This window comes from Melozone crissalis, unplaced genomic scaffold (genome assembly GCF_028551555.1).
Source record: "Melozone crissalis strain CALT ecotype California unplaced genomic scaffold, PUWL_Pcris_2 ptg000012l_1, whole genome shotgun sequence".
In the NCBI taxonomy this organism is placed as follows: domain Eukaryota; kingdom Metazoa; phylum Chordata; class Aves; order Passeriformes; family Passerellidae; genus Melozone; species Melozone crissalis.
Genome location: NW_026535790.1, coordinates 3,272,704 through 3,284,791, shown reverse-complemented (window position 1 = coordinate 3,284,791; position 12,088 = coordinate 3,272,704). Strand labels below are relative to the sequence as shown.

The window sequence follows — 12,088 nt, the reverse complement described above, 5'->3', positions numbered from 1 at the left end:
AGCTTTTTGGTGACAAAGTCCCATATTTTTATCATAAACTTGTGCAAATTCCTCATATAAAGCCTATCTCAAGAAGAGTGTCTATGCAGGAGGCAGTCATCAGTCAGACTAGGTTTTGCTTGAGTTTCTCAAGGTCTGTGGTAAAAACCAGTAACTGTATTAAAATTTTTTTTCATTTCTTTGAGAGGGAAAGATTAAACCCCCATTGAACAGGCAACCAGATTTTCTCTGTAAGAGAACATTTACATTAAAAACATATATGAATGTTAAAGACATGGAAAAAATATGGATGGATGGCACTGGCTTCAGAATTATGAATCCTGAGCAATCCAGTTTGAAGGACATTAATTTCCCCCTGTCCTGCTTTGTAAAAGTCTGTAAGTATTCATACAGAATTGAAGGAATGACACAGCAATGCCTCAAGTGTTTAAGAAAAGCTTGATTCAGCGGTGAATTATCACATTAAACATTGCACTAAGACAAATATGCTCTTTTGGGATCCTTATACATCCCTACACAACTGCACAGGCAGGAGAGCTGATCATTCAAAAGGAGCTGAGGCTTCTTTACCTGCCACTGTTTTGCACTGTAGAGCTGAACCAGGTCAGTTAAAGATCCTTGTTCCTAAAGACAATTTGTTACCATTTCTCAATTTCAAAATGTTTCTTGTCCATTATAAATGTTTCAAGGTCAGGGCATCTCATACAAGATAAAAATCAAAATAGCACTTGGGGAAAAGCCTTTATTTCATGGAATTCCCTATTTATTAGGCAGTGAGGATCCTTAGAGACAAACAAATCCTGAAGCATTTGTGCTATTTATTCTTTCCAGGAGGCTAAGAAATGTTCCTTCCATGTACTTGAACTATGTAATCTGTATGTTGGGTATGAAGCTTTCAGCTCTTAGAAGACTTTAGCTGGTACAGAGCACAAAGTGCAATCCTAACGAACATCAATCTTCCCAACACACCCCTCATTCCCTCTGTTGGATATCCAGGGAATACTGAATCAAATTCAAACTCTCAGCCCTGATCTTCATCACTGCATTGGGTGTCTACAACAGCCTAGATCTCCAGAACAAGAGTTATGAAAAAATTCTTTCTTGAGGCACAATGAAAGATTCCATTAAAAAAATTAAAAAAGCACTGAACTCAGTCTTTTCTTATGAATTCATAGCTCAGCAAACTTTCTGGTCTTTCCCCACCACAGAAGAAATATCAAGAGCAGAAAATACCACACCCTTCTTATGCCTTCCCTTCTCTAACTTTGTCCTGCTTTGTTGGTGCATCCCACTGAGAGAAAAAACATTCTGGAAATACACAGAATCCATAAAAACATATGGAAAAGACGTTCATCACCAAAACACAGAGAAAGAGAAGCCAAGTTCATCCCTGTGGCAATTTGCCAGGGAGTAAAGTGCACCAGCAGGGCCAGGGGTGCTTGGTGTGCAAAGGATACTGTTTTCAGTCAGTAAGATTTGCTCTCCGTGCTCATTGAACAGCTCCAGCCCATTCAAACCAATGTAGTAGGGATCACCCCAACTCGTCAGCAGCTGGAACTGGAAAATAACTAAAAAGCAAAAGGCTGTTAAGGAAAATATCAGTACAGAAACTTTGTCCTAACACACTATTTAATCTTCAGTTTGAAAAATTGTTGTGCAGCCCAGGATGTCAGACACTCTTATTTGCAGTTCAGGAGAAAAAGCTACCAGAGGATCTGAGAACAGGCCACATACTTATATATGATATTTCACTGATTTATTCTTAAGCCATATTTATGGAAGCCTTTCTCATATTCTTGGTATCTGGTTAATACCTTAAAGCACACAAAATTGTTGGATTTATAAAGCTCAGGACTCCTAACCACGGTATGTAACTCTAAAATATTCCAGATGACAGGGAAGGATACAACCACAGGGCATTAATGGTGCTTCATAGTCCATACTGGCTTGTTCCAGTGTCCTTGAAGCATTCCTGAAAAAAAAACAAAAAACAAGGAAAAACAGTTTTTATGTACCCTTGGCTCATTCAGAAAAGAAGAGAACAAACCCAAAGAATTAAATCTCCACAGACGCCCCCCCAACATCTCCACCTGTGATGCTGGACCAGACTCAGAGCTCAGAGCAATTTGGTCAGGGTTAAAACCGAGTGAAGCTCTGCTCCAAGTGCTCCATGTTTTCATCCAGGAGCCTCACACAGGCAGCTCCAACAGGGAATGTGAAATTACACTGCAACAGTGAAGAGAAATCCTGTGGTTCAGACAACAAAGACATCCTGGTTTACCTCCTGTGTGCTTTAGGAGCTGCCTGGGGCTGGAGATAGTCAAGAAAGAGAATTTCTTGAGCAAAGTCAAAGTGGCAGTTGCCTGGTCCCTTGCGGATGAGGAAGCCCTCCAGGGGGGAGATGCTGTGCCCATCCAGCACCACATGGACCACCTTAGCCTGGTTTAAAAGAGCAAAACATCAGATTATCTGATATTCCATGACACGACTTCCATTAAAACAATTGCAAACAATTCCATTCACTTCAGAGATTGAAATAATTTCACTTAGCTGTATTTATTTCATGCCTCTAGAGTGAGGACTACACTTCCTTTGGCAAAAGAAAGCTGCCATCCATAGTGTCCATGTCATCACTGACATTGATGGGGATGGCAGAGGTGAGGATTTGGGGGAAAAATACTAAAAAAAGCATTGACAGATCCTTTAATACTGCATGGCACTAGATCTCAGCAAACTGAAGCCTCCCTTCTTCCCAGAGTGCTCAAGCACTGGCACAGGCTGCCCAGGGGAGGGGTGGAGGTCCCATCCCTGGAGGATTCCAGAGGTGTAGATGTGGCACCTGGGGACGTGGCTCAGTGCTGGCCTTGGCACTGTGAGGTTTGCAGTTTGACATGATGACCTTACAGCTCTTTCCCAACCTAAACAATCCTCTGACTGCTGAGCCTGCAGCAATATTGACACACATGAAGAGAATGGGAAGCTCTCAGTCAGGGGATCTGAGGAGACATCATGCCCCTGAATGCTCTGCTAATGCAGCTGGGACTGCCCAGCCTGGCTGGGGCACCCTTCCAGAGATCCCACAGCCTTGCTGCTCTCTGCAGAGCAGATTTTGGTGATTCTGTTGCATTTACAGCAGCCTGTGTTTCAGCAGTTCTATTTATCTTTGTGGCAGGTGGCACTTGGACTTCTCCAGGATCACACAAACTCCTCTGCCAAGCAGTGCTGTGCGTAACCTCAGGGCATATGAATAAAGAAAAGGTGCCTGTACCAGACAGAGACAATTGAGCTGTGGCCACCTCAGAGAGAGAGCACACCTTATCCAACCTCTGGAGATTAAAGTGAATAATTCAGGCACATTTTTTCAGGTGATGCAGGAGTCCTGGCCCCTTCACCCTCCCCAGCAGCACCATATGGAGCTGTATGCACGATCCCAGGTGCAGAACAATTCAACCAGGCTCCAACAATTAATCACTGCACCTTGCTCTCTAATTTCTTAAATATAACTTAATGTTCATCACAAGCAGCATTTACTGCCCTGGGTCTCTCACCAAGTACCAGTTTGTGCTAGACTGGAGGAGGGGCTCAGTTAATTTCCATGAAGATTAATTAGGAGGGAATGTTTGTATGACTACCGAGTGTGGAGAAATAACTATTTCTGGCTTCATCTTCAATACACTTGGGATCAAATAAAGGAAACAGCTTTTTCATATGAGAAACCCTTCTGCATGCTGTTTTCCAGCTGAATAAGTCTGCCAGGCTAAGGAGAGGAAGTGAGAAATCCACTGAAATCCATTTTCCTAAACGGAAACACGCAGTGAATGGGAAGTGTGAGAGTCAGAGATGGAATCTTACCTATTACACCACAGCTGCTTATATTTATGTGCCCTTTACAGCCCTCATTTCTAAGTAATTCTCATCATCTGAGGAGGCACTCAGCCGTCACATATTGCATTTTACAAATGGCATAACAAAGCTCTCACAAGGTGATTTTTCACAGAGCTGCAAATAGCACCCAAGCCTTCATTCTGACAGTCACTGCCATTACCCTCTCACACTAAAGCTGTGAATAGAATCCCCCAGCCTGCAGCTGCCTAACAAATCATCCCATCTCACACCCAGGGACTGGCTCCTACAAGGAGCAGCAATACTTCAAGAGACAGATGTCAGGATGCCCTGGGTTTACAGCCTAAAACCTCCTTTCCTGTGGCCCAGTGGACCTTGCATCTTTTGTTTTCCAAATAATTTATTTTATCCTTCTCCAAGACTGCAGGTATGTGCTCCTTCTTTAAGTGGTATCCACTAACTCGCATGAGACTTTCAGTATTCATGCAGGTAGACACCTGTATCAGACTCAATTCTTTTTACTACCTAGCCAAGTAAACTGCTAAAAATACACCTTTCTTCTTTTTTATTTTCTTGGTTTGGCCTCCAGAGACCAAATTCCATGTTAGATTTTAGAGATTTAATAAGCACTGCTCAGCAACAACTACAATATCACTAAGTTACCAACATTATTATCACCCTAAATCAAAAACAAAGCTCCTGGGAAGAAAATTAACTCTATCCCTGTTGAAATCAGGACATAAATGCCACTAAAAACCCTCATTTGTATGTTTAGGTAATGCTCAAAATGCTCCAGAACCCTCCCATGCGTCAAATGTGATAGAGCACAAAATCAGGGCCCTCTGTTCAAATCTCTGCATCAGCTGGGATTTAATAAAGATCATTTTGGTCCTATCTCTAGTTTAATTTGTGCCAACATTTTTGTTCTTATTTATTGCCTGAATTTGGATGCTGAGAATGCAACAGTTGCCTTTTAGGGTGGAAAATCTGGGGACAGGTGGATTCCTAAACTTTCTGTGCAATGAGCAGCAACCTCTGGTTTGTTATAATTATCATTACAAGTGTTATCGTTACAGGTGTAAGTACAGCAGGGGAAGCAGGGACAGCCAAACAGAGTGAAAATTCTAAAATTATCTCCATCAGGTGTCAATTGGTAATGCCAACAATTTAGTATGGAAAAAAAACATAAAGCAGGCAATTTGCAAATAAGAGAGGATTTATTTAAATTTTAGCTAAACTATTATTCAGCTAAATTAGCTAAAATTAAAAAATTAAAAATTATTTAGCTAAACTAATTATAAAAATTATTTTTAAATTAAAAATTATTTAGCTAAATTAATTTAGCTAAACTGCTTGAAGGTGGCAACTTTCCATTTATTAAATGTAAATTTTAGCTAAATTATTATTCAGCTAAATTAGCTAAAATTAAAAAATTAAAAATTATTTAGCTAGATTAATTATAAAAATTATTTTAGAATTAAAAATTATTTAGCTAAATTAATTTAGCTAAACTGCTTGAAGGTGGCAACTTTCCATTTATTAAATGTTAATATGTCAAAAGACTCTTCCTGGAAAAGGCAGTACTGAGTGAGTGGCCTTCTGAACCTGAACTAAACAGAATTTCTTTGGAAAAGTTTCCCTCATATCATTCCCAGCATTTCAGGAAATACAGAATCATACAGCAGGTCTAAATACAAGATATTGAGAGGATACCAGTTCAGAATCATATATCCTGAAAACAATATGTGCTATTGTATGTGTCTCTTAGAAAAATCAGCTGTGAAGAGTTCTTTAAAGCATTTCTTGCTTTTTTTTTTTACTATCTGCTGTTTGTGGAGACAGGAATGCATTATACCTGCCACAAAATTCAGCCTCAGACAATCTAGAAAGATTTATGGTGTTCCATTAAGGCAGCTATATTCATTCATCACAGTACCAATTTTCCAATGCACTGCTGTATATTTTTGCTGGCAATGCTCCTTTTCTTTTACTTACCCCTCTGTAGGTATCCTCTGGAGATTTATTATAGTTCCAAAAGCGAAGCCCTGCAATACTTTCAGTTTTATCAAAATGGATTGTGAGCAGATGATCTTCTCCAAAAGAGAAGGGAATGAGCCACATATGGTCATCCTCCACTGTGATATTAGTGCCATCTATTAACCTACAAAGAGAAAAGTCCATTAGCTGCACAAAGGGAAAAGCTGGCTTCTCTCATCAAAGGCAGGGACTTTCCTAAGGTTCCTTTTATTCTGGAAGCCACTTCCAGCTTCCAGGGCTCCTCGTGCCCTTGTGCATGCAATTAAAAGCACAGAAAGCATCAAAAATAGCATGTAAGTATTGAACTAAAGGCAGTAGAGGGAGAAAAAAAACCCCAGTATTTTCTTTAGTTGGAAAAACAGCAAAATCTTTAGGTTTTCCCAGTGTGAACAGGACAGGCAAAGGGAAGCTCAAATGCCTTTGCAGCAGAGTGGCTGAAGGCAGAACCCAGAGGCAGGCACAATGGAATTCCTGAATTCCCACACCCAAAGCAGTGGATTGGCACTCTGCAGGGTGTTTCTATGCCAACACAATCTGCTGGATCCGAGAAGGAGCTGGGTGGCAGCTGGATAACCCTGAGCAGGACCTGGGACTGCTCTCATCCCTCATGGACACAATTAGCCACATCCCTGCTATTTTACAAAGCTTCCAACCAGCAGGACAATGTCCTTTCATGGCAGCACAGGCTTCAGGCTGACTAAATAAAGTTAAATCTGCTTTTTTCTGACATTATATTCTTCTACCACAAACTGTGCCATATGAAGATGGAGTAAAGGAGAATATGAATTAATTTTCTACTGTAATTACTTTGGTACACTGCCAAAAAAGTAAGTTTATACTTACTATTTATTTAAAAGTTTAATGGAAGAATGAGTGCCAGACTTGGCAATTCCTTAAAGAAAAAGATTTGAATAATAACTCTTTCACAGAGGAACTGATTAGGGAGTCCATGAGAGAAGAGATAATTCTTGATTTGGTCTTGAATAGTACATGGGACTTATTCCAAATGCCACAGTTGAGAGCACTGCAATGTAGTCAAATTCAACATGCTTGCAGGAATATCCAAAGAGCCAAAAGAGCCTCTATTTCTTGTGCCCAAAAAAGTTCTCCAGCAAAACAATCAAGAATGTAAAAAAATAAAATAAAAATTAAAAATATAACCCACTTACTAAGAAAGATGTTAGAAAGAAGGAGGACTTGAAAACTCAAAGCCAGCCTGGCTCAGTAGCAGGATAAACAAAGTTATTATGGGCCATCTTTCAGCAAAATTCATGATGAAAAAAGCTCTAAATTGATAGACTCATAAACTCTGGAAGGTTAAATGCGTACGCACAGGCCAAAAAAAGAGTCTGAAGGCTAGCAAGCAAAAGTTACAATAAATAAAACCCCTCAAATACATCAGGGGCAGAAAGCTTGCCAGAAATTCTGTAGGATCAACATATCACCAGGCTGCAAAAGGAGCATTCAGAGAGGAGAAGGCACCAACAAAAAAGGGAAATGAATTCTTTGCATCTGAGTCCATCAGGGTGGGGTCTGGAGAGACTCCCCCAGCAGAATCTGCTCATCACAGGGAAGATTTCTTATTTCAACTGTCTACAGAGGAGATTTTCATACAAGATGGCAGAAGGAACAAGGAATTACACACAAGTCAGGTTGATATCTGCATTAGTCAGATTAGCAGAAATTACAAATGGAGTTAGTGTGCATGGAGATAAATACAACATTCTAAGGAAGACTCCAGAGCCTTTGAAAAGACAAGTCCTAATTCATAAACCTGGTCACAGGCCATAAACATGCCAGCAAGACAGGATTACAACCAAAAATACCCTTTAAAATGGAGAGATGACTCAGAAACAACAGGATGCAGCTTCAATAACATCCAAAATGCCAAGTCCTCTCCAGATCTACAGCTTATCATTTCTATACTGCTGCCATTTAGATGCACAAGTTAATCTGAGGAAATATACTTGTCAATGAATAAAACTTCATTGATTTGCCAAAAACAAGTGCTGCAAATTGGCCAAAAGATTGGCACCTATTTGTGCAATTCCACAACACATCCTCACTCTTTGCAAACGTGCAATTTTTCCTTGAAATTATCCAGAAATCCTGCATAAATATCACTCAATATGCACAGACAGATGCTACAGAACACCCACATTCCTTCCTGGAAAGTCCTTGGCAGAAAAACCAAGCAGGCATGTTCTCATCTCCCAGCTCCAACACCATCTTTTGGAAACATCTCATTCATGTTTCTACAACAAGCTGTTCCTGGACAGCCTGTGAATTCCAAGAATGAGCAGTGATGGGATAAAAATCATGTTCACATTAACATGTGTTAACATAAGTTTATAGAAATGTGTCACTTCAGAAAATGTGATGTAAAATGCATCCCAAGTCTTTGGTTACTTACTTTTCTAATGTTCTGGAATCTCCTGTGCAGTCTGGAAGATCATTTAAGTCTTGGGGTGAAGCAGAAATCTGTTCTGCATTGATTTTTAATGCTTGACCATCCTTTCCTATCACTTCAAGTCCTGTCAGCCCCAGGTAATGAGAGTCTCCCCAGGTCATGGTGAAGTTCAGTTGCAGGCCTACATAAAGGAATAAAGATTTAATGCCTCTGGAAACTTACTGGTTTGTAGTGATAACCAATGTAAACACGAGTGCAAATCCCAGTGATTAGCAGCATGGATATTTTGTATAGATTAAATCACTTTATATGCAGGAATTGGATTTTTCCTGCTCTGTTTGTCCACCTCCATGCAGCTTCTTTTAATCTGTGTCAGAGCCCTTTAATGTGCCACCAACACCCTGTTCACTTGAAATTCCACAACTGCTGATCACCAGGTTCCCAAGTGCCTCATTAGTGGGACTGCACCCTGCCAGCCAGGCAGTGACACATTTAAGCAGTTACATGACAGATTTTGTGATTATGCAGATGCAGAGAAGACCCATTAGTCTGAAGTCTATCCATCATCTTTCACCAGCTAAATGACTGTATAGATTCATTTAAATCCAGCCTTTCAGAAATCCATATATTTTTAGAAAACACCTACTCCCAGTTAAAGCAAAGAAAAATGTGGTTTACTAATGTTTTTAAGTTATTTTCTTCACGTCAGAACTGGACATATGGAAGCATTTTCATGGGACAGCATCAGTGAAAAGCACAAATATTGATTAGGCTGTATCTCCAGAAAATAAACAGGAAAAAAAAGCTGGATGGACAAAAGGCTGAATGTGAATCTCCTGTTCCACCTGTTTTATGCCTTACTGAAAAGACAGAAATAGCATGTACAGATATAACAAGTAAAATTCCAACCTGATCAGGTTCCATAAAAATCCATCCCTGTAAATTAAAAATACTTTCATTTCACATACTACAGAAGCCCACAAATAATCTAATGTAATGTCTAAAGAAGCACCAGTAGTCATAATTTATGTTTGTAAAACAAACAAGCATTAAACCTCTTAAACCCTCCAGCCCAGTTACCCCTAAAAACCCAGAGCAAGTCTTGATACACACAGAGATTCACTTGGGAGTAAGATTTCATCAGCATTTGCAGGGACACAAAGAAATAAAACAGCTCTCAGCTGACAAATCTGGAGCTCTGGCTACACTGACAACAGGTACCAGTCCCCAGGCCAGTGCTGAGAAAAAAAGTGCAGGCAGGAGCAGAACCAGTCTGTTCTCCAGTGCAAAGCAGCCATCCACACAGATTTAATATTCCCCAGAGTTTAGGATTCCAATCTGAGGATGACAGAGGGAAAAGGAACCTCTGGAGGTGTCTAATCCAGCTCCAAACTCAGAACAAGTCCAGCATCCAGGGGATTTTTCCTGTCCCCAAGGCTGGCAGATCCCAAACCCTCTCGATCCAGATTGCTCTCAGAGTGAAAAATATTTCCTAACATCCTGCTGGAAACTCCTGTCAAAGGACCAGGAACAGCTCCTGAAGTTTTTGGGCTATCCAGAAACACTCTGGGCAACAGCTGAAAGGCCCACAGAGAGCTGGTTTGGTACAGGATAATAAATCAGGTGCTTAAGCAGGGATATAACACTCTGATCTAGCTTTACTCTAGGGTTTCTATTGTCAATCCAATCTAAAAAATTCAGTCAGTCTACACAAATACAAAGGATTGGGAGAGAATTACTGGGTAAGTGACACAGCTATTAGAACTCCCATTCAGGGACTAGGCAAATGGCTAATGTTGTTTTTCTGAGATTAAAAGCCAACTGTTGCAATATAATGTTGTAAATGCCATGGCAAACAAAGCTTCTGCCTTAAATATTCAATTTTCTTCTTTATTCTAGACCTGGCATCTGTCACAAAGTGCTCTACAGCTCTGACAAATCAGATCATCCTTGAGAACATGTTTGGGGGAAGGCTGGTACAGCAAGAAGTGAATGTAAGAACTTACATTTTCCAGTAAATATTCCTGTTTCCTTTGGTGTGCATTCAGAGACAGGGTCTGGCTCCTGAACCTATAGAGAAAGTCAAGGAACAGGTTCAGTATTACACTTATACTGACTGCTTATAAAGTCTGTATTTGTAAAAAGTTATAGTTGTACCTGTTTCTTTTTGCATATCAATCTCCCCTCTGCCTCCCCACCCAGGCTGTCCTGCAAAAAATGGAAAACATGACCCAAAATGTAAAATATCAGGTGGGTTCTTAGAAAGCCCAGATCATTTGGGCAGGGTTTTAGCTTAGTGCATATAGAAATGTGAAATGGGAGACTCCATAGGGTGAGCTACCTCTTCTCAAAGAGGCTGAAATCCTTAAATAACACTTATTTCCCTGCTGACTGCCATCAGCAAGTGATAATATGCTGTATTTGCAATATGTTGCAAATCTGTTGCAGACACAAGGAGTCTGGAAGGAAGTCAAGACCAGTGAGTGCCACCACAATTTCTTCTCAGGAATTAAGAGGCAGAACAAACAAGCAAACTTGTCCAAAAGCTTGTGCTTGTGCTCTAGCAATGCTAATTAAAAATTGCCTATGCTGTTCAGAAAAGTGAAGAAACAGATGACAAAATTTGCTGATCACACTGGGGCAATCAGGGTAGTAAAGACAAAAATGGCAAAGGATTGCAGATAGAATTCACTTCACTGAGTGAGTGGGATAAAATGGCAAATTCTGCTCTCTGTGGACAAATGTAAAGCAGAGAAAACAATCTTAACTTCACAGATACCAGTATTGGCTCCAAAATAAATAATAGTAGATTAGAATGCAATCTTGGCATTTTTATAAGTAGCTCTATATAAACATCAGCTCAATCCTCATTAGTAGTCAAAAGGCCAAACAGGAAATTAGAAGTCCAGACTCTTTCTCTTTAATTCATCATTAGAAATAAACTTCCTGTCAGCCACAATACATCAAATGGATCTACACAGTGCCTAAGTAAAATAAATAAAGACTTGTCAACACTTGTCTCCTTGTTCCATTAGATCCCTGCAATTTAACCACTGATCCCCAGGATCTCATGGGCTCCCAGACTGCAATATCCTTCATGTGGCAGCAAATGTCCCTGGGGGAATCAAAGTAATTCAGCTGAGACTGAACAAGAAATGAGCTCTGAAATAAACCCACAGAACCTACACAGTGCAAAATCCCTCCCACTGGGGTAGGTACCTCTCTCACAAGTCAGCTCTGTTCCTCACAGCAACTCTAAAACACCAGCCTGGGAATTAAAATTTGCATCTTTACTGAAAATCAAAACCCATGGACACTGGGTTTACTGATTGCAAAATAATGCTCTCCCTAGCAGAGCATAAACCATTTGTGCCAAGGCACCTTATCACCTCTTTTCTCCCTTTCTTATCTACTCAGATCCCTTCCTGGTGATAATATATTTTCTTTCAGATATGGTCTCATTTTCTACTATTTTAACTACTTCTGCTATTGGGCATTGTCCTACCTGTGTTCTTAAATTCTTATGGCTAAAACAAAACACCACCATAACACAGGAGTTATTGGAAAAGCAATAAAAAGTAGAAAGTATTACCATGATCTTACACTTGACCAAATGTTCAACACCTTCCTAGGAGCAACCACTCTGGAAAAGATTTAGAAGACTAACACAGGGGTATAAATCTCTTGAGTGGCTTGAAGAAGGGAGTGGGGAATAATTGTTTAGTTTCTTCCAACACAAAACCCAGAGAACATTAAATGAAGCCAGCAACAAACAGAAGGAGGTTCTTTGTGCCATGC

General features: G+C 40.1%; 1 protein-coding gene across 9 annotated transcripts in view; it reads right to left on the bottom strand.

The window, feature by feature from the left end:
• The window catches only part of KATNIP (katanin interacting protein), a 56,795-nt gene that overhangs the window by 9,331 nt on the left and 35,376 nt on the right, over nt 1-12,088 (bottom strand). For 6 of the 9 annotated variants that reach the window (XM_054270992.1, XM_054270998.1, XM_054270993.1 and 3 more), the window contains exons 17-23: nt 10,297-10,360; nt 8,294-8,471; nt 5,839-6,004; nt 2,282-2,439; nt 1,908-1,972; nt 1,458-1,568; nt 571-594 (exon numbers count right to left, since the gene is read on the bottom strand). In XM_054270992.1, coding sequence (XP_054126967.1) covers nt 571-594; nt 1,458-1,568; nt 1,908-1,972; nt 2,282-2,439; nt 5,839-6,004; nt 8,294-8,471; nt 10,297-10,360 — 766 coding nt within the window. The remainder of the gene's footprint in view (nt 1-570; nt 595-1,457; nt 1,569-1,907; nt 1,973-2,281; nt 2,440-5,838; nt 6,005-8,293; nt 8,472-10,296; nt 10,361-12,088) is intronic. The other 3 variants (XM_054270997.1, XM_054270999.1, XM_054271000.1) reach the window with 1 other exon arrangement.